The 22,592-nt window shown below is 38.7% G+C and overlaps 1 protein-coding gene across 1 annotated transcript; it reads right to left on the bottom strand.

The window, feature by feature from the left end:
• Window positions 1-14,541: 14,541 nt before the first annotated feature.
• Window positions 14,542-22,265, bottom strand: morf4l1 (mortality factor 4 like 1). The gene is made up of 12 exons (XM_074632786.1): window positions 22,109-22,265; window positions 19,887-19,933; window positions 19,718-19,785; window positions 19,537-19,623; window positions 19,192-19,269; window positions 19,056-19,081; window positions 18,808-18,899; window positions 18,468-18,569; window positions 17,359-17,447; window positions 17,063-17,235; window positions 15,117-15,201; window positions 14,542-15,029 (listed from the first exon to the last, which is right to left on the bottom strand). The coding sequence occupies exons 1-12, from the start codon at window positions 22,146-22,148 to the stop codon at window positions 14,945-14,947; spliced, it is 972 nt and encodes a 323-aa protein (XP_074488887.1). The 5' UTR covers window positions 22,149-22,265; the 3' UTR covers window positions 14,542-14,944.
• Between the last annotated feature and the right edge of the window lie 327 nt (window positions 22,266-22,592).

Below are 22,592 nucleotides of genomic sequence, written 5' to 3' on the forward strand. Positions count from 1 at the left end.
GTCCATAAATTGCTTGAACACGTCACATGTTTTAAATACCATTTAAATACTTAACAGCTCTCAAAGGCTTAAAGCGGCTATAATGAGTATTTTTCCATATTAACGATGAATCTTATTTCTACTTGTATGTGAAAGGATTCCTTCATTGTGATGAACCCACATCGATTTATCACCCGACTCTGCAGTTCCCCTCAGTTATCTATGGGGCTGTATAACGTCTTTCAGCATTTTGTTTTGGTTTTACCGCCCACAACTTACTTACTGCTTTGCCTCAGTCTCACTTCTCTCATCAGACAGAAAAGCTGTAAAATCCCACTGTACACTACTTGCTCAAAACCAAAATGCAGGAAAACAAAGTTAGCGACTAGCTTGTGAATATATAGTGGAGCATTTAGCAGCTTAAGAGACAGATGTTTCCCTCAGGAGTTGGTGGAGACCAAAAACAGAGCTAAAAGGAGAGTGAATACTTGACTCATACTCGTCATGTATCCAGAAAATCGCCTACAAATTAATGATACTGTTGCTCCATGTCTGCTGGATGTGTAAATAAGCAACTGTTTCCTTCACTAGAAGTTCACCCGATCAACTTAAAAGGTGATATTACAACATGTTAATGTTGATTTCACAACTTGTTTCTGCTGCCCCCAAGTGGCCAAATAAGTATGTTCTTGCGGGTTTAAAGCAAATGTTCAATATTTTGGGAATTACACTCATTTCCTTTCTTGCAGGGAGTAAGAAGACCTCATATCTGTTCATATGCAGCTCTTCCTAACATACATCGAGCGAGCAAACTCTGGCGAATGGAGCGCGAACAATTGTCCAGATATGCTACGAGCGATGTCACTCACTATTACATAGAGAGAGTGATATTGATTTATGTGACTATCAGCGTTGATTTTGACCAATGAAAATACCTTCGAGGTGGAGCAGGTGCACAAAAGAGAATTTTTTCAAACCAGCGGCACGTCGCTAAGCATGTTCGCTGATGCATGGGGCAGGTTAGGACACCTTCATTGGGAAAAACTGAAACAATCTGATGTTTGCTTGTTTGCATTGCGTCCAGTAAGGAAGAGGTGAAAGCCTGTAGTCAGTTAGCAAGTTAGCATGAAAACAGGAAACTCGGCAAACAGCTAGCCTAGCTAGGTAAGAAAATAAAGCTCTACAGCTCTCTAGGCAGATATTTATTACCTTTGCACAGAGCCAGTACAGCTGTTTCTAGTCTTGATGCTAAGCTAAGCTAACTGACTGCTTGTTGTAGCTCCATAATTCACAGACAGATATAAGAGAGGCATTAATCTTTTCCTCTATCACTCAGCAAGAAAGTGAAGTAAATAAGCGTATTTTTCCAGCATGTCAAACTATTCCTTTAAAGTACACTGCAGAACTATCAAAGTCAAATCTATTCGTTACCCCAAAATGTCTCTATTACAAGCTTGTTGACGGTCTTTCTAGTTGTTAGTTTCAGTATAACTGAGCGTATCATTATATCAAATCCTCACGTGGCCCAGAACCATCATTTCTAAATCGGTCCATATAAGGCCACCGACTTGTCTTGTTTGTGAATCATTCTGCAGGCGATTACAATTTCTGAACCAAGAAGACGCCAAGCTCACACCTGTTTTTCGGAAACCTGTTTGGAAAAGTTGTGATGTTTGCATTCCTAGCGCTGAAGTGCTTATTTGGTTCAGTTCTCCGGGCTTGGCCGAGAGTTGTGGGAGGATTCACATGCAATGCTGTAAACACTGCTTCAAGCCCTCTGACACTGATGCATCGCCTCCGAGGCCGCTATAAATCCTTTTACAACAAACTCCATAAAGCTCTTTGGTGCCTAAATATTTATGGTTGCCTGAGTTTCCCTTGAGGGTTGTTTTCTGTCAAAGTACCAACAGCACTAAGTCATGTGGAGCGACTCCAGACATCTTATCTGGGAGTCCGCGTAAAGGGCCTGGTGGTCTGGCCTTTTCCACCAGAAGAGGAACACACAGGGAGGAAGGGCCACTAATGAGAGCTTCTCCCTCAATAACTTCTCCTCACCGGCCTCCTCTGTTAGTGGACTCAATTGACCCAGCAAACAAACATACTGCCGCGTGACCTCTGCTGACCAGACAGACAAACAAACAAACTTCCGTGTCAAAACTACCAAGCCCGCCTCTGTCAGGGACCACAAGGCAGTCAATGCAGGACAAACACGCCGGAGATATCGATGGACAGGAGACAATAACGGACGCGACAGGCTGTAACGCGACCTGGCTGCAGGATGACTCATGGATCGGGAGGTCAGATGGTGTTATCATTGCACAGTGTGTGGATAAAAGACGGTTGGAGAGTAAATACAGGTGTGCCGACGGCGAGTCTCATAGGTGGATGCCTTCCTGAAACGTGTCATTTTGCCCGTCGCAGTGGTGCTGTCAGCTGCTAAACAAGGTGGCTCCTTGAAACAAGTGTCTCTAAAAAAGCAGCAGCGGGCCTGATGAGTCCTCAAGCATCCTCCTAGTGCTGTGATTACTGACGTTTACCCTCTTTAATATGTGTAATTCCCATTTTCTCTGATTCAGTAAGAGCCCTCAGGGGGACCACAGTAAGTGGCAGTCTGCCAAAGCCCTCCTGTAGGAAAGGCTCTAAGTCACTTCTCCCTCAGCAGCCAGATACAGCCTGACAGCTCCAGGTTGTCTCACTTTACCTTTATTATTGTTTTTTGCATCTTGGAGCACTGATGACAGCTTGATTACACAATGTCTAATGTTATGTGCTTCACAGGCAGCTGTGACACAATTATGACTGTATACCTATAAAAAGGCACAGAAAAATAGGAAGGTGATGTTTCACAAACATTGGCTATAAATGTAACGCAAATTGGTACTAATCGTACGCCAGAGCCCGTATAATGACCAGTGCTGAGAACAGCCAGTATGACTGACCACAGAGGACACTAAGACAGGTATTTGCTTAATCCATTTTCCAATACAACAATAAATAAAGACTTAAGGTCACAAAAACATGAGCAGTTTCATGCAATACACTACAACGTTCCTGCACAACTTTACATTTGTGAGGCTTGTAATCATAGACTGTATATTAGAAGTGGACATAGTCACCATGACGTCACCCAATGGTTTGTGGACTGCCATTTTGAGGCCTCGAGTTTGGCATTTTGGCCGAGGCCATCTTGGCTTTTTGCAACCAGAAGTGACACGAGAGGTTGGAGCTAAGTACAACCGAATGCTGAATAAGACATTTTTTAATTCTGACCAAAAAGGTTAGAATTAACTCACATGAAATTAAAGCTCTAAGATGAAAACTCCGTGGTAGCGACCTGACAATCACAAGGTAGCCACGCCCTAAATCATACCCTGCTTTATGGTCTATTTGACTCTAAATGGGACCATAATTTACTAAATGAACATCATGCTGTATTGAAGAAGACTTGAAACTAGTGCTTGAGACCATAAACTCATGTTTACAATGTTTACTGAGGTAATAAATCAAGTGAGAAGTAGGGATGTGCATTCTAAGCAAAAATACTATTCGATAATCACTGGGAACTAGTCCATTATTTCTCGAAAATCGACACATTCCTCAGTAAACATTGTAAACATGAGTTTATGGTCTCAATCGCTAGTTTCAAGTCTTCTTCAATACAGCATGATGTTCATTTAGTAAATGATGGTCCCATTTAGAGTCAAGTAGACCATAAAGCAGGGGATGCTTTAGGGCTTAGCTACCTTGTGATTGACAGGTTGTTACCACGGCGTTGTCCGGTCTGGGAGTTGTCTGTGTTTTTGTCGTAGAACCCTTTCACAGTGTGTTTTCAGTTCATGAAAGTTAATTATAACACTTTGGTCTTAATCAGCGTTTGGTTGTGTTTAGCTCCACCCTTTCACGTCACATCTGGTTGCAAGAAACCAAGATGGCGACGGTCAGAATGCCGAACTCCAGCCTTCAAAACAGCAGTCCACAAACCAATGGGTGATGTCACAGTGACTACATCTACTTGTTATACAGTCTATGGACCTGACCTGTTTTCCAAGTCTCAGTAGTGGTAGCACATCAGGTTGGCTGCAAAGATCTGCATACAAGTAAAGACAAAAACAGTCCGTTGTCAAAATAACATTCCCAGCTTCAGTTTAACAACTAACAGAAACTCAGAGGCAAGTCAATAAAATATTGGATTTCTCCCACTTCCTGGCAGGAGGTGCTCTTCATCTCCACCAGCAGAGAGGATGTGAGTGGTTTCATTTAATGTCTAGTTAGCTTTTCATCTCTGGGCTACAGAGTGCGCTACAGGCCAAACACAGAAGGCCCACTGTTGGAGAACAGCTACATGATGACAGACCCACCAAGAATGCTGCCCCGACCGCCGTATGTAACACAGCACCAGAGTTCCCTTATTAAGGAGTGAAATAATTTCCACCAAAGTGGTTGGTGGTGCTGACAGCTCAGATTAATGCTCTCTGTAAAACAGCCAGAATAACAACTGCTCCTGCACGCATCGTGAAAACCAGTACGTTTGGCTGAGGGAAGCCTGCCAGCTCTACAAATTCATGCATATTTGGGTCTGTGAACATCTGCCAGCACAAATAATTTATGCTGTTCTCTCAGTTAAGGGGCAATGAATCCCCCCTGAAAAGTTTTCTCCAACTTCTACAAGCCTACACCCCCTCCTCCTCCTCTCCCTGGTGTGAAGTGGTGCAGACACACGCTCCAACCACAGACCAGAACGAGAAGGATCCTGAGGCGTGTGGGAAAGTCCCAGGCACCACTTCAGTCGACCAAGAGCCAACTGTTTCCTGTCCCTCTTCAGGCCTTGGGGTTAGAGCGCGCTGTCAAGGCCATATCCATAACATCCTCCATGCTGCAGCATGAATGGAGCCTTGCCTTGGGTGGGATCTCCAGCAGCAGCTCCAGACACAGAGCAGATATCTGCATGCACACCTCACTGTTGGGGGCCCTGTAGACAAGTTTCTCCACTGGAGCGGTGAATATCTTATGAGCATCGCGGAGGCGGATCAAAACATTTGAGCTCGCTGACACTACGGCACTTCCAAAAGCTCTGTTGTTGTGTTCCAACACAATGGTATCAGGTGATTAAACATCCGAGGGGAGTCGTATTGATATTCACAACGCCACCACCAACAGATGGTCTATTAATCATTAATTGATTCTCTGCCATTTCTGTTTGATCTACAGCACAAAATTCTGGGCTAATTTAGCTCCGCTGGGTTATGTGCTGCTCGGTGATGATAGCTAGACTATTTATGAGCATAGAGGGAACCTATCATTTTCCTCTAAAATTATAATAATACACTGCTCTCTGTTCCTGCAGTCAACACACCCCGTTGGACCTGAAGCCAGCTCATGCTCCATTATATCAGCTTGCAAATTAAATAACAACCGTCAAAATATTTTTGTCATTATACACCTGACAACTAATTATAACTTATAGAAAGTACCTGGAAGTAAAATGAAAGTAGTAATTTAGTAAATGAACACGTTGCCCTTTGACTCACACGGATGAAATGCGTGGGAGGAAAGCCTAGAAAAACCTCAGATCAACTCTGCCAAGTGTGTGTGTGTGTGTGTGTGTGTGTGTGTGTGTGTGTGTGTGTGTGTGTGTGTGTGTGTATCAGGCGAGGCAAGAAGCTGTCAAGAAACTCCCCTCCCCTCCTCAATACTCCCCTCGTCTTCACCCTCTCCTCCCGGTCCAAACCGCTCTCCTCCTCTCCTCCAGCGGACTGGCAGGAGGTCAGCATCGGGCCAATCCCCGGCAGCCCCAGAAGGGAGCTGCTGTCAACAAGCAACATGGATAGTCTGAACACTGAGGGCAGCGCTGAGGCACGCTGAGGTCAGGAGGAGTCACTCAACCAAGAACTGACCAACAGCACACAGTAGGATGAGATGTAACTGTCATGGTTCAGGCCTCCTAATGAGGTATCACCATTACATTCCTACACATTTTAAGTATGCTGCTGCCTGTCACACTTTCTATAACACCCATGACTATAATGCAATATAAACATACATATCATGTGTTATAATCTTCTTATAGCACTGTATGATTATAGTTATAGGCACTCTTAATTATTCACAATCCTTTATAAGAATAATCATAACTATTTTGATGATCAATTAATCTCTGATTTCAGCTTCTTAAATGTGGATATTTTCTAGTTTCTTTACTCCTCTATGACAGTAAACTGAATATCTTTGAATAACTTTTCTAAGGTCAAGTATCATAATACTTCATAACTGCTGGTCACTCACTGACATTTTCTTGTTGCAAGGATCATAGTGTATTATAATTCCCATAGTTGTTATACATTATAATGTTTTTATAATGCATTATAATGTTGCATTATAATGTGGTTATAAGTAACTGTTAATTGGTCATTGTTTGCTTTAAGTAAAGTGAAAAATATCATTAAGTCTATGCAAGACTACACAAAATGTTGTAAAATACATTTTTACTTAACTTAAAGCAAACAATGACCACTTAGAGTAACTTATAACCACATTATAAAAACATTATATATTACAACTATTCAAATACACTATGAACCTTACAAATGTCAGTGAGTGACCAACGATTATGACGTATTATGATACTTGACTTTATAAGTCATTAAAACATGCTTTATAATGTGTTAAAATCATTGTTATAAAGCATTATGAATACTCATGAGTGCTTATAACTAGAATTATACAGTGCTGTAAGCGGATTATAACACATTATAAGTATGTTTATATTGCACTATAGGCATGGGTGTCATAGAAAGTGTTACCAGAATTTCATTTAGAAAAGGCAGGTTTTGATAAAACTGATATTATACTGTGTACTTTATTCTATTTAATGACTTTTAATTGTAGTTTAATTTGAATCCAAAGTATATCGTATTTTGTTACCATGTTGGCAATGCAACTACAAATGCATCATACTTAATTATTAGGTACACCTAGCCAAAACAAATGCAGACTAATACAACAGCCCTGCAATAAATCCTCCCTTCATGAAGTTAAAATGTTGTTGAAACTGTTTTGGAGAGGTGTTGATTCAACTTTAAGGACATTTTAGAGGCTTTTTGTTGTATTGAGATGTGTTTCTGATATTTAGTCTACCCTTTAATATAAATGGGATGAACATTAAACTGAATATTACCGTTTTCATGAAGGTAGGATTTATTGCAGGGATGTTGTATTAGACTCAGTTTAAACGAGGTGTACCCAATAAACTGGTAACTGAGTGAAGCCTCTACTCCTCTCTGCTCTCAGCTCAACAGCTTATTCCTCAGCTAAGTCTGCCCTCTGCAGGTTGAAATATCACAACTGTGTGCCTTGCTAAATCTATTATGGAAACATTTATTTTGTATCGTGACTTTTTGTCATTAAAAGGAAGAAGAAATAAAAGCCATATTCAACCAAGAGACTAAAAGAAAGCTGTGTAACAACAGTCAAAGGCCACTTATTCCAGTTCATGTTACTGAACTTAGAAACAGTAAAACACAGGTTTTACCAACAGCAACACCCATTCTGATCGTCTTTCCAAAACTACTGGTCGAAGGTCATGATCAGACTATCAGAAATTCTCCACTGTTGCACTGTTTGGAGACATCTTTATATTAAACAATGCCCCTTAACCTTTTCCTTTTAATCTCACTAAGAACAAGGTATGAATTCCTAGTTAAACCTAAAGACGGATCATTCAAATTTGGAGAAACCCACAGCATCATGAAAAGACAATATCAAATCCTCCACACTATCTCCAGATCAGATTTTTCCTCTACTTCTTTGCTTTTTGCTCCACCAGCCAATCAATATTATTACAATGTGTGGTGTTGTGTTTGTTCTGTCTTGCTATGTTTTGTTTTACTATTCTCTTTACATTGCAGTAAATGACTCCATCTGAAACTAAATTAAAAGAGCTTCCTGATAAATGTGCATGATGCTTCCTGAGATGCAAGCTGTTTTGTTTTTTTTAACCATTTTGCTGCAAAATCCGGGAAGAGGATCCGAGCCTCTTAAGTGTCAAAGGTTAAATGACACCTCTGACCTGCATTTATTTTGTGAAGGGGGCTTTCAGAAATGTCTTATCAGAAAATCTAAATTAACACAGAGACAAATCTACAGCGCAGAGGCGCAATCATACCCAGACACTCAGACGTGGATCAAAGCTGTGGGGAGGCACGGGGGAATAGCAGATGAAAGAGCTACACATTAAGCTGTTTACTAAGGTGACATGAAAAGGTGTTTTAGCTCAGTATTCAGCCTAATGAGGGAGAGAGACGGAGGGTTATCTTATTAGATATTCAGAGCTGCCAGTTCGCAGCCTTTTACATCTCTTTTCCACATCAAAAGAAAACTACATTTTCGGGTGAGGTGAAGTCTAATAATAGTGAGGTCCCTGTAGATTAAATCAACGTTGAACCATTTCACCGATGGGCTCACTAACTAGCTGAGGTGAGGTCTCAACACTTTCACACTTAGTGGTGTGTATTGTGAGTCAAGGACACTGGGGCCTCAGGGGCCTTAGGGGCCAAAAGATAAACTTGAGGGGACTTCAAATTAGAGGTAGACTTTATCGAGTCGATTTATTGGTTTAGCCAATTAATCGGCGCCGATAGGACGTTTTACAAACTATGGTTATCGGTGGAACTGTGCTCTGATAGTGGCCGATGGATGCACAGCCGCAACCAGTCACATAGAGACGTACATCACCGTTTTGCATGGAGGCTCCATACACAAAGTCATGGTCGAGGGGGAGAAAGAAAGTTATCTCTCGAATATATAACGCAACACTATAAGCTTTTTGTCCCAGATACAAGACAGGCAAACAGGGAGGAAAATAAATCATTTACTGTTACTTTAACCTGCTTATCAATTTGGCGTTCTCCCTGCCAAAGAAAACAGCCACGTAACCATCCATTCATGAAATAAAATCGCACACTTAAGGATCCTTCTCATCCCACGAATATGCACGAACATTAATGGTTTGTAAGAGTGGCATTTAACAATGTAACGGGATGTACAACAGAAGTAATCCTCATTCGCATTTCTGCCAATAGATCCTCCTAAATGCGACACACTGTTCCTTTAACTCATCGCATATTAAAGAGTTTACTGATTCAATAATTTCTTTGTCAGATTAGTAAACCTAACAAGCAAAAGTATAAAAATACTTCAGCTGTGCAGTAAAACGTACAATATTTGCCCCCAAAATGTGGTGGAGAATAAGTATAAAGGATCGTACTATGTAAATATAAATGTACTTGGGTTACTTTCCACCACTGCTCTGTGGTGGTTCCTGTTTCAGCGGAGAGCAGGCCTCACCACACACAGGATAAACCCAGAGTGTAAATTGAGCAAAGGCCCCAAACATGCTCTGAAGCCTCCACGATTTCTTAGTTTCCCACTGCGTTGAGATCCTGTGCACAAAACCACTACTACGCCGCATTGAAAACAGATGGATCAAACAGTCCTTCCCCTTTATTTGGACTGCTCTCTGTTATTGGAAAGAATTTCACTCAGAATTACCAAATCTGGCCGTCTTTCAGGAAAACAAATGGACACAGATGTAGTTTTCCATTTTACAGGCTGTTTATGTCTTGCAAATTCCTTCTCCAGAAGAGCGGGGTATGTTCTTTCATGTTTTAATGGCTCAGAGTGACCGCAGCCCTTTGTGGCAAATGCACTTTTCCAATACTAATGACATACAGTCACACAAGGCCCTGGCAGCAGCGTGCTACTGAGGCTGCGTGCCCACTGTGTAATTAGTCTACCACTAACTCCTAGTCTGGGGAAACATTCACAACCACATTAAACACTGACGGTTTTTCACCTCAGAGAGTCTGAAGCAGATGGATACGCTCTGGAGGACTCATATGGAGCACAAATGGCTTTCATCAGTCACTTAAACTGATAACATTTGTTGTCTAATGGGAGGGGAGATCTCAGCGGTCCCTGTAGGAGTTTATCTTTGGTTTACAGTCTGAAAGAAGCTGGAAGACCGAGAGGGATTGGATGACAATCTTTTTATTGGAGTGACCGTCTCTTATGTGTTCCTGTTAGAAGAAACAAATCTAAAGAAGCCAACAGTGTCAGATCCCAGCACCTCACATAAATATCACCATCACCACTCAACTTAGAGATGCACAACTGTGTGGCTTTATAGTAGTTCTGTGCAATCCTGCCATCTGGTGGCTCTCACACAATACTACACCAAATCAAACTTTTATTTAGTGGTGGAAGAAGTATTGAGATCTTTAATTTAAAACAGCTATAATTGATATTTTTTTATTATATCAATGCATCAAATGACAACGTGAAAGAGGTCGCTCGTAGTGTGATGAACCTACAGAGAATTATCAACTTAATCTGCAGCTCCCCTCGGCTTTATGGAGCTTTATAGTGAGCTTCAGCTCATTGTTTAGCTGTCCACCCGCAACTTATCTGTTTTGGTTAACTCTCACTGCTCTCATTGTGTTGTTTTCGGCCACAGCAGGCATCCGATTTCAGCAAAAAAAGCTCTAAAAACCCACTAAAACTACCAGCTCAACCCCAAACAACAGACAGACACAGTTAGACAGATACAGTATGTCCCTCAGGAGTTGGTGGAGAACAAAAACAGAGCCACAAGAGAGTGAATATTGGACTTCATTCATCCGGTGGCCAGAAACACGACTCCAGATGAATGATATTGTTCCTCCATGACTGCTGGATGTGGAGATAGGCACCTGTTTGCTAACTAGTTCGTCATTAAAAGGTGATGTCAGTGTTGCGTTCACAAATTATTTCTGCTCCCCCATGTGGCCAAAACAACAACAACAACAACAACAACACAACAAACAAAAATAATCAGCTATTGCAGGTTTAAAGGAAAGGTTTTACATCTTTGGTAAATATGCTTATTCAAGTTATTTGAGGGTTATATACCAGACTATAACTTGGTCCGACCGACCAGTTGCCTGGCAACCAGCTGAGACTTCAGGAAGATAGCAAAGAGTAAAGAAGCAAAGAGACGAAACTTTGGTGTTTTTTTTATTACAGCCGCTGCCGCCATTTTGGACTGAAAATGCTTAGGCCTATTATATTTATAATATTTTATTGTTCAGCACAGGCCATTTTGGTAGAATATGACAATAGAACAAGCCCCCAGGAAGAGCGCCGGTCGTTGATGCGAATTTTCGTAGTGGCCAAACGGTGGTACTACAACTTCCGTGTCCGTCAGGTGATGCCATTGGGCCCAAAAATACTTTTTCCCATACACTTATATTGGGAAAGAGAAGTCTGTAACTCAACGGATACATTTTTTTGAGGTGAATTAACTTCCCAGTACGAACACTTAAATAGCCTAACATTTTTAAAATGCACTAATAGCTGAATCCAGAGTTATTTCCCTTCCTCCGTTCATGTGAATGAACTGTACACTTTAAATTGTACAGTACTTCAGCGAACGTACTTTCCACCACTGCTTTTTATACATAAAAGAGCAAAAGCTTATTTGCTCTGATATATAAAACAGAACCATACATAGATGTTAAAATATTCTGTTAAATCCTATGATCATCCCCAAAGGGCAATGAACTCATGACATTTCTGATCCCTGATCCAAGCGGTTCCAGCAGACCTGTCTGAAGTGTGTCTTTTAGTTGGCAGACCAGAACAGTCAAATGTGGAGGGAAACCTGCTGAAACCATCACTCGGACTCGAACCGGCCTCATTAGCCGTGGCCGTATCGTGCACATGTCTCTCTCATCTGCGGGGTAATGACAGCACTAAGGCTCTGTGTCACCAGGGTCACATGAAAGCCCTCACACCAGAGGAAGGCCTCTCGGTGACCCTGCCTCCAACGCCGAGTGCAAAGTGTTAATCGCAGCAGTAAATGGAGCCAAGAAAGGAGCAGTGTCTCCCTGAACGGATCTGCAGAGGAGTCCTGTGTGCGTGTCAAGTCTTTCTGATGGGCTGTTAAAAGCCATCGGGGCGCTGTGATCTGAGAGTACACTCCAGTGAAAACGCATATGGTCCTGGTTAAAGCTGGGGAGGGGGGGGAAATTGGATTAAAGAAATTCTTCTTGAAACTGTCTGAATTGTTCTTGCCATAACAACTGCGAGCAGCTGACACAGACAAAACCACAAATCAGTCTGAAACTAATATTATGCTTCTCTTTTTCATGTCAAGCAAGTCACAACAACAGCGGAAAAGGGACGGGGGGGATTCTGCTGAACACATTTTAGTCCAGAGAGGGGGAGGCGGGAGGAAGGGGCCTGGTTTCAATAGCATCTCTTTCCTCAACAAAATACTCTGACTGCACCACATGCTTTTCATCAGCGGGATGTTATTCCACCGCTGGCAGCAGGAGACCCTGGTTTTGGTGAATCCACACCATCAGAGCAGGAAATTCATCTCAGCCAATATAAGAGGAAAAGGCTCACAGGTGTCTAAAGTAACCTCAGAGCTCGATCACATTCACCACTTTGCTTGAAATCATTTTTCAAGTGGAGTAATAAAAGCTTTGAGGCAAAAACTACAGCACAGGCCAAAGAATGTTTCTTTTAAGTGTTTAAATTAAAGCCACATGTCCAACTCGTAGTAAGTAAGTCATCGGTTTTATGTCATTTTTGATCAAAAAGGATGTAATCTTGGCTGCATGTCACGAAGCCACAATTAGCTAAAATAAAGCAGGCTGCCGTGAACGTGTGGATGCTACTCAAACAGTCCATGTTAACTAAATAAACCAGACAGAGCGGAGACATGAGCAGAGAGACTAATCAAGTACCTGTTAATCCCAGCTGAGCCTCGATAGAGTGGACGAACAGGCCGACAGCAGGATAGTAAGAAGAAAGCTCTCCATGTAAAACTATTAAAACAGTGATTTGAAATCATATGTTAATGCTCAAAGTCTCAATCCACCTACACAGGTGTTTTCACTCAAGTTGCCTGATTAGACCTCTTCTTACAGTGTGTGCAGGCTTTTACAGCGGAGGAGCTCCACCTCGCCTCCGTTAACATCAGGGGCCAGTTTCACAAACAGAACAACCGCTTAGATTGAAACTAAAAGTCAGACTTCAGACGGACGTTTAAATTCATCTGTTGCACCATCTTATTGATTTTACTCTTTTAAATCAGTTTGTGGTTAGAGCACGGAAGTTCATTCTCGACTTTTAACACAGTAGCTATAAAAAAATATTTAAATTTAAAGACAGAATGAGTAGGATTATCCTAAAAACAAAACAATGTATTAGCTCATACAAAAATAATCCCTCTCAATCATCATTTATGACTCACTAGAAGAGTGTGGGTGTCTGTTTCAAGAGAGACCCTGCCTTCTGCATGTATTTCCTTATTGTGCAGTGTTTGGGACGTTTCTGGGCGTCGATCTCTATAAAAACGACCAGATGCCAGATGGTAAGCATGCATCCAAAAGGAAGCTACGAAAATATTGGATGCAGCCCCGAAAAAGATGCAACTATATCGAGGCGAAACACCTAAACGAGAGTGAGTCTGGGATTTTTCACCCCCTGGCGAGCACCCTAACACTAGTCTCACATAGCCAGACCGCTGTTTCAGCGCTTAAGAAAAGTCTGACTCCACACATTATCCTTCTGGTACAGGGGGAAAAAAAGATAGCTAACAGAAGGGGAGGAGAATGGATGGTAGGCTAGTACCCACAGTATAGCCGATGAGTCAGACTATGTGTCACGAAGAGTTTTTCCCTTTAAAAAAACAATTTTTTCCACTTCTTTGGGTTTGACCTTTTGACCCGACTGTGGGAATCATCGGCTCAGTGACAGGTTAAAACTTTGGGAAAGGGATATGTATGTATATATTATTGCATTCTAACAATCTATTCACTTATATTTAACTATTGCTGTTGTACATCTGGTCCAATTATATTTAAGTTTTAACCATTTAACTGGCATTTATTACATTTTATTTATCCAATTTTCAAAAAGGTATAAAGACTGATGGACTTGAACTATTGTCTTATCATGTTGTAAGCATTTATTTGGGTTTTAAATATTTAATGAGCGTGTATTGAAATATTACAAATATTAAATTTTAACATTTGACAGTGACATTCTTACTCTATTGGGTTTTTTCAGTTATCCTTGTTTTTTTTATATTCAATTAGAATTAAAGCAAAAGCAAGCGTGCAATAAGCATTTGGTTAATGGTTCAAATTCATACTAGTTCCACTTTGAATGATATGAAATTACCTCTGAATATATGCAGCCTTAATCACTGTGTGCACAGTTTTAGAGTGACAATTTTAATTTACTGTTTCTCAAAGTAATAACCAAACACGGCTCCTCTCTGGAACATCTGGCTGTTCAGGCAAAATATACTCCACTCTGGTGCGTTTTCCCATTAAGCATTTTCATAAACAAGAGATTTAAGACAAGAAAACTGCAATATGCTCATGTTAGAACAACGTACTGTCAGTAACAACAATAACAAGCAATTTAATTCCCCCTGTACATGAATGAGAATAAATTCAACCTTGACCTAACTATTCTAAATCAGCTTCAAATCAAAGATGGACCAACAACTTGAGAATGAGACTTTTATTAGAAAATGATGACAGCCTACAAGACAAATTTAGCCAGCATCTGAACCAAGACAGGAAACAAAAAAAAATACTCATGATGAAATTCCTTTTCAAAAGATCTTGGTGAACCACCGGACAAAACAAGTATCATAGAAACTAAAAAGTGGTACTCAAAAACATACCAATACAGGAAGAGCGTACTCAGCAGCTTTCCACATGAAAGAAAATGAACTTGTCCAGGGATTAGTGTGACATCTTTCTCTGATTCTTCCTTAATAAATCAACAGATCTCGCACAATCCGTTCTCCGAAGGCTTTTTTGTGAAATCACATACTTTTCGACGGGTAAAAATGTCGTCTCCAAACTTCAACACACAAAGGCTTCAGATCCTAAAATAAAAAACCTTAGACTGCCTTGCGGTGGTATTCTGGAGGGGCAACTTCATAGTCACTTGCATTGAAGAGCGATGCAGAGTTCTTTACAAGATACCTGCAAACAGAGTTACATTTTACTCATTTATGCTGCAGATGAATCAATAGGAGCCTTATTAATAACAGTTTAGTGATGAATACTCACTTGAGGAAGTCTTGTAGATAACTGAGCAGCAGTGCAAGGCTCTTCTCATCAAGGGGAGTGTACGCCAGCATAGCTCCAATTCTCACTTTGAAAAACCAAACAAAGACTGAGTTTTACACACCGCATGGCCTTCAACCTCATCTTCATTAACAACAACTAGAAATACTTCAATAACTCCACTTATCCTCAAGGAGGTAATTCAAGTGATTAAAAAAGGACAGAGCACAGGTCACAGTGGTAGATACAGATGAATACTGATGTGTACAAAGAGGTAGTTAAAAGAAACAGGCTGCACTCTTATTTCTAATATCTATGAGTAGTTCTAGGTGATGTTTTTTTTAATGTACAAGAGGATAATATAATTAGGACGCAGTTGTGATGGCTTGAATTGTACACCAATGCACATATTTTATCATTTAAATATTGAACAAAGTCAGAACTCAAAAACACGAATGAAAAGTCAGATATTTGCCATGTGTCAAAGGGCACTTTCATAACCAACATTTGGACCGGTTTAATCAAACACTGGTGCGGTTCATTTGGGCGGTTGTGAACGCAAAATCGTACTCTGGTACAGTCCAAAACAACCGGTCCGAGACCGCTTGCGAGAGGTGGTCTCGGACTGCTTCCAAGAGAACCCTAATGCGGTTCGATTGCAGTGAGAACATAACCTAACCCAATTACAGGAAGTGAACCAAAACACAGGGGATTACAGGCTGCCTGCAAGGGCATTTGTTGAGATGTACACAGGTAAACAACAGGTTAACATGAGTGGGAGCGGACCGACCCGGATTTCTGCAGAATTCCGATGTTTGCTTGACATCTGGGCCGAAGAGAACATACAGAATACGCTAAATAAAGTCCACAAAAATAGTGACGTTTATAAAGTCATTCCAGATAAACTGGAGGAAATGGGATTCGTGTGCAGTAAATCAGTGCCGAGATAAAGTGAAAACACTTCGACAGCAATATTTCAACGTCTGCCAATTCCTGCATAGAAGTGGCAGCTCTCGAGACGACGTATACGCTCATCAGCAAATTCTTTTAGAAAATTGGTCCGCTTGAATTTGTGCACTGTGAAACCGAACCAGACTAAATAGAAAATTAACCAAAAGTATCAATTTCACTCTGATTCGGATTAGTCAAATGGACTATGGCTGGTGAAAGCGCCCTAAGAAGGCAGAAGTCTGTTTGCAGATTTGGTGTTTTATGCTAACAATATAGCAGCTACAGTTCAGTGTTAAGTAAACATTTTTAAAAGCTTAGACACAAACATATTCAATGTTTTTTGTGGATGTGAGGAACTACACTTTGTGGTTGCATTCTTCATTTCTTGGGACACGGTCTTGAGCTATGGGGTATGTATGACTCATGCGCAGTGTAACTGGAGCTGTGATATTGGAGGCTTACAGCAGACAGCTAGAAATAAAACGGATGTGTCCACTCAGGTGCTATTTGGGTACACTCAAATGGATGGCGGCCGATATACAATAGAACATTTTCAAATAGAAAGCATTTGTTTATGGTCGTTTATCAAAGATCTTTTCGGACGCCTAGTGAGCCTTTCGGCAAGTGCAGGCCAGATTTTACTGTGCATGTGTTTTAACCCAATGATATGACGCAATATGAAGCCTTGACATCTCCTCTTTTAACCCTCCCTTGTCCTGCGCCAGAACCTTATTCAGAATCCCTCTGACATTTGTAACATCGCTAATAACTTAAAATTCAGCTTCAATACAGAGCTTTTCTCAAAAATGCGTCGTGTTTAGATGCTAATATTGTCGTTTATTTAATATTTCTGTTTTTTAGCTGCCTTTAATGCACACCCTTTCCCATAAGCTCTAGGTGGACTAAACATTGTGGCTCAACAAAAGAAATTAAAGATTAAAGCTGCTCTTCTCTATAATAAATACTACAGCAGAGTAATGTTGTGCAGGTGTTTTTACCAAAGAGTCTGAGTAGGTGAGGGGCGCCGTAGATCTGAGACATAGATGTATCTGGGTGGTTGGCCAGGACGTCTGCGTACTGCGGTCTCTCAAATTTGTAGAGAAGTTGTGTCCCCAGCATGACACTGAAATATTCCCGGATACCAGCAACCACCTCGTTCACGGCGAACTCCCTGAGCAGTGGAGGTAAAACAAGCCATGTTTTTTTCACTGCCTGCGTGATCTACAACAGCTTAGTAAGTGTGAAAACAAAAATCATTGCAGAGAAAATGACAAGCAACAATGTGTATTTTTACTTGCTGTCAGAGTTTCCTCTTGATTTCTTGTAGTTTGCATAATCTTCAAGGACTGCATCAACATTCTTTTTGGCAGGTAGGTGGAAAAGCTGAAGACAGAAAAACAAAAGGACAAAAAGAAACACGGGGATAAATAACTTTGGAAATGTTATCAGGTTCCTACAGCTTAAGGAAAGTTAGATTTAAGACTTTTAAAGCCTTTTTAATGTCACTCGGAATTAAATTGTATATATACAGTACATGCATTCAAACTTAATTGAGGGCATTCCAAAAGACTGGGTATGTTTTATCAGAGACAACACAAGACTTCAACAGCCAAGGACATTTGCAGCCAGGGAGATTTAAACGCTTTGGACTCTGAACTGATTTTCACAGTCCTTTACTAGTTCATACGGTTATATTATGTGCACATTGTGATGTATCTGGACATGCTGCATATCTTTTTTGCTTTCAGGGAAATCTGCTCTATAGGATAATGAGTTAAAATTGCATTAAGTTATTTCTAAAATATTGCTTATCATGTCCATAGACTATATAAATAACCTCATGTCATGTATATAAACAGTATGATCATGTGTTTCATATGCTGGGACAGATAAAGTTCTTGTGATAACAGTCCTGTCAGCTGTGTCTTGAGACTGAGATATCGTAAATCATATAAAAGATGTGCAAAAACTGAAACATTTAATTATTTCTACAGTATTGCTCTAAACAATTTAAAAAAAAAAAAAGGTATGCAAAAAATGCTGCAGATTGTTCACCGGTAGGTCAGGTCGCGGTCAAATTCGAAGCCCCTCCTACATCAAAAAATATCCAAAACCATCTCTACCAACTTGCCTTCCCTGTTTAGGGGCTGCCATTTATTTGTGTTCTTTCTGTTTATAGCTGTTTGCGTCATACTTTTCTGCATCTGTGAAGCACTTTGTAACTTTGTTTTAAAAAGGTGTTATATAAATTATATAAACTGGGAAGCCACCACGTACCACACTTCATAAGTGGGCTAGGTAACTAGCAGACTTTGCTTTGCCTCCAGGGCCGAGGTTGAAATACATGTGATAATATTAATGAATAAAATGCTGTGAAAAAAAGCACATTTTAAGGTTACTAACCTGTTTTTGTCGTGTAATTAGGTCCCAGTCATCCACAAGCCATGGTTTCAGCTCCTCAGGGATTTTTACTTTAACCTCCACTCGATTTATGAAGGTCTCCTCCTGAGCACACAGGAACAGATTTAAGGAAGAAGCCACGACCATGAGAGGAAGCTTTTTAGCACAATGTTTACACAGTTAATGTCATTCAAACCTGTGTTTCCACTATACAGCTGCAACTACAGATAATTCATCTTCTTACTGAGTTACCTTCAGTGTAGCTCAGTAGAATTTGACATTATACAATATACCAATCAGAAAAATCATTACTAAAAGCAACTTAGTAGACTTATGAACTTACACTTTCAACAGTTGGATCAACGCGTGCCCTCTTCTTTCGTGGAGGGTGGGTCGGGTCTCCTCCCGAACTTGTCCCTTCTCCTGCACCAGGAGCTGCACCATCACAAACATACTTAACTGTTATTTCATTCATAAAAATAATTAATGTCAAAGTTATTGTTGACACCCTGTTATGACTCTAATTATGCTTGTATTTCCTTGATAGTCTACAGATTCTATTGAAAGGAATGATGACGGAAACAGGCTTACTCTTTTGTTTGTTCTTTTTGGTTTTCCTACAAAAGACAAAAAGGGACAGGTGTTAAAACAATAATAAAAAATCATTAACAGGTATCACACCTCCAGAACAGTTTGGCAGGTAGAATAACTAATGACTTAAACTCACACGTCATTTTTCTGCGGTGGAGCAGGTATCTTCTTATTCGGCGCAGCACCCCTCATTCTTCCTTCTACATAATGGTCTCTAAATTAAGAAAACAAAACTCAATTACATAAGAAAATATCATTCATTCTAGACAAAAACACACTGTTCTGGTTGTGCCAGTGCGTTGGAACACATTAGGTCTCATGTACAATGTTCACCATGAAGAACACCATTTTCTATTAAAATTAGGTGATGACTGTATTTTGCCTTAAATTTGCTCTCTCTTTGGACCTTGGTCATAAAACATAACTCATTATAGTGGCATATGTAAACTTTAAAGTTAGTAAAAAGGGAGAATGGACTTACTGATTGGCCCTCTGAAGCTCTTTCTGTTTCTGCAGATTACTGTCCACATACTTAAGCACTCTGCTTTCAGGAACCCATTCGTCCCAGCTGGAAGATAAAACACCAAGGAACAAATCAAGCACATGGGACATCTTTACTGTACAACTCTATAAAAGTTAGATGTATTTGAACCAAAACTTACTTCTTATTCCAACCACTGTAATGAATAAAGTATTTGATTTGTTTATCCTTGATGTTTATCTTAACACACTGCAAAGAAAGACATAATTCATTGTCAAAAAATTGTTTCCATCAGAGACACAAGAGGAGGATCACATGATTAGAGAAACGGGCTAACTAAGGCAGCCTACCTTAGCTTCGTAGAGCAATGGCCCATGAAAACACAGCACTCTTTCACCTGAACAGAGTGTTGGTCAATTACAATCAGCATGAGAGCAGTTGAAGTATAAAACACGATGAAGTTGTAAAGCTGACTAAACTACCTGTACACACACACACAAGAACAATAATTAAACCTTAAATTTAAATGCTTGAATGTCTTGCACATCAGAAACCAATACCGGTCTCTTTCTCATATATATAATATATTTTGTTGGTACATACATAACTTAGATACTGATAATTAAGATTGTCGATTAATTTTCTGTCAAATTATCAATCTAGAATCAACTATCATTTCTGCCCTCATAAAGATAATAACCTCATGACTTGGGTTTGAGAAATGGCAGCACATTGCATTAAGTTAATTTACATAAGTTTCAATTGAGACAGTCCTAATTATTATTACACATTTATATTAAAACATTAAATTATAATATCTTAGACACAGCGTACTATTTTAAATAAGTAACTTGTAATGTCAGAAACAAAATAATTTAAACATAATTAACTTTTTTTTATATAATTAGATAATTTACAATATATATATATATATATATAATATATAAATAGAACACAATATATAAATAGAACTCAATGATTAACCTATAAATATATATTACAATTAATTATTAATATATATAATATTATATATATATATAATAATATATAAATAGAACTCAATGATTAACCTATCAATATATATTACAATTAATTATTAATATATATATATATATATATAAAATAATATAAATAGAACTCAATGATTAACCTATAAATATATGTTACAATTAATTACTAAAATATATTTATATATATAATAATAATATATATATATAATAATAATAATATATAAATAGAACTCAATATATAAATAGAACTCAATGATTAACCTATCAATATATATTACAATTAATTATTAATATATATAATATTATATATATATATATAATAATATATAAATAGAACTCAATGATTAACCTATCAATATATATTACAATTAATTATTAATATATATATATATATAAAATAATATAAATAGAACTCAATGATTAACCTATAAATATATGTTACAATTAATTACTAAAATATATTTATATATATAATAATAATATTATATATATATAATAATAATAATATATAAATAGAACTCAATATATAAATAGAACTCAATGATTAACCTATCAATATATATTACAATTAATTATTAATATATATATATATATAATAATATAAATAGAACTCAATGATTAACCTATAAATATATATACAATTAATTATTAATATATATATAATAATAATATTATAAATAATAATATATAAATAGAACTATGATTAACCTATAAATATATATTACAATTAATTACTAAAATATATATAATAATATATATATATATATATATAATATTATATATATAATAATAATATATAAATAGAACTCATATAAATAGAACTCAATGATTAACCTATAAATATATGTTACAATTAATTACTAAAATATATTTATATATATAATAATAATATTATATATATATATATATATATATATATATATATATATATATATATAATAATAATAATATATAAATAGAACTCAATATATAAATAGAACTCAATGATTAACCTATAAATATGTTACAATTAATTACTAAAATATATTTATAAATATAATAATAATATTATTATATATAATAATAATAATATATAAATAGAACTCAATATATAAATAAAACTCAATGATTAACCTATCAATATATATTCCATTTAATGACTGAAATAATGAATATAATTATTTATTTATTTGTATACTGTCCACTCAGCCTGGTAGGCAGCTCGGACTCAGCTAACAGTTGATGGAGGTGGGCGGTGAAATCAATGGGGAGAGCTAACTACACTGCATGAATGAAGCTACTGCTTCTATTAGCTATTAACAACATCTCTGAAACTCAAACCATGACTTCCCCGGTATGCTTACTAACAGCTAACATTACAATCTGTCCTAAAGAACAGATATCTATCTTGGTGAATAGAAAGCTGTTTAGAGCAACAACAATGAAGGCTGAAGGCTCGCGCTAGCGGCTCGCTGGTAACGGTTGCTATGTTGAAGCTAGCTAACGTCTCACAGCTCTCCGACGGCTCCAGCTCTCTACTGACACATTACATCCATCAGACATGAACACAGACAACTCGTTACCTTCTTGAAATTTAGGTTTCGGGTCCTGTTTCGGCGCCATTCACGGATTAAACTATCAAAATGTGGGGAAAATGATTAGCTCCCATTCCTCTCTGAAACGGCGCCGCTCTCTAAAAACGTCATAACCAACGTGATGACGCGCTAACACCGCGACCAGAGATATACGGAGCTGCGCGGTGGAAAACGTCAATAAATGACGTCCTAACGTCTTTAACGACCACTTTTCACTGATGGAAAACGCGATGAGATCAAGGAAAGATGAGGAGGAGAATTCAGAAGGATTTAGGAAAAGATAACAGTGGTGTTTAGAGAATCTGACTGCTCGTTCACTATAAGCTTCGTCATTATGATGCGACGGCGGCGGATGTTATGACGTCAGTCTGCCGTGGTAAAACTACAATACCCTAAAGATGGACTACAAAAGGCGCCTCTACCCCGGTGCGTTTGTAAATAGGTCTCTCAATGACAGGCTCCTTCACCAGCG

The sequence above is a fragment of the Sebastes fasciatus genome, chromosome 4 (genome assembly GCF_043250625.1).
Source record: "Sebastes fasciatus isolate fSebFas1 chromosome 4, fSebFas1.pri, whole genome shotgun sequence".
In the NCBI taxonomy this organism is placed as follows: domain Eukaryota; kingdom Metazoa; phylum Chordata; class Actinopteri; order Perciformes; family Sebastidae; genus Sebastes; species Sebastes fasciatus.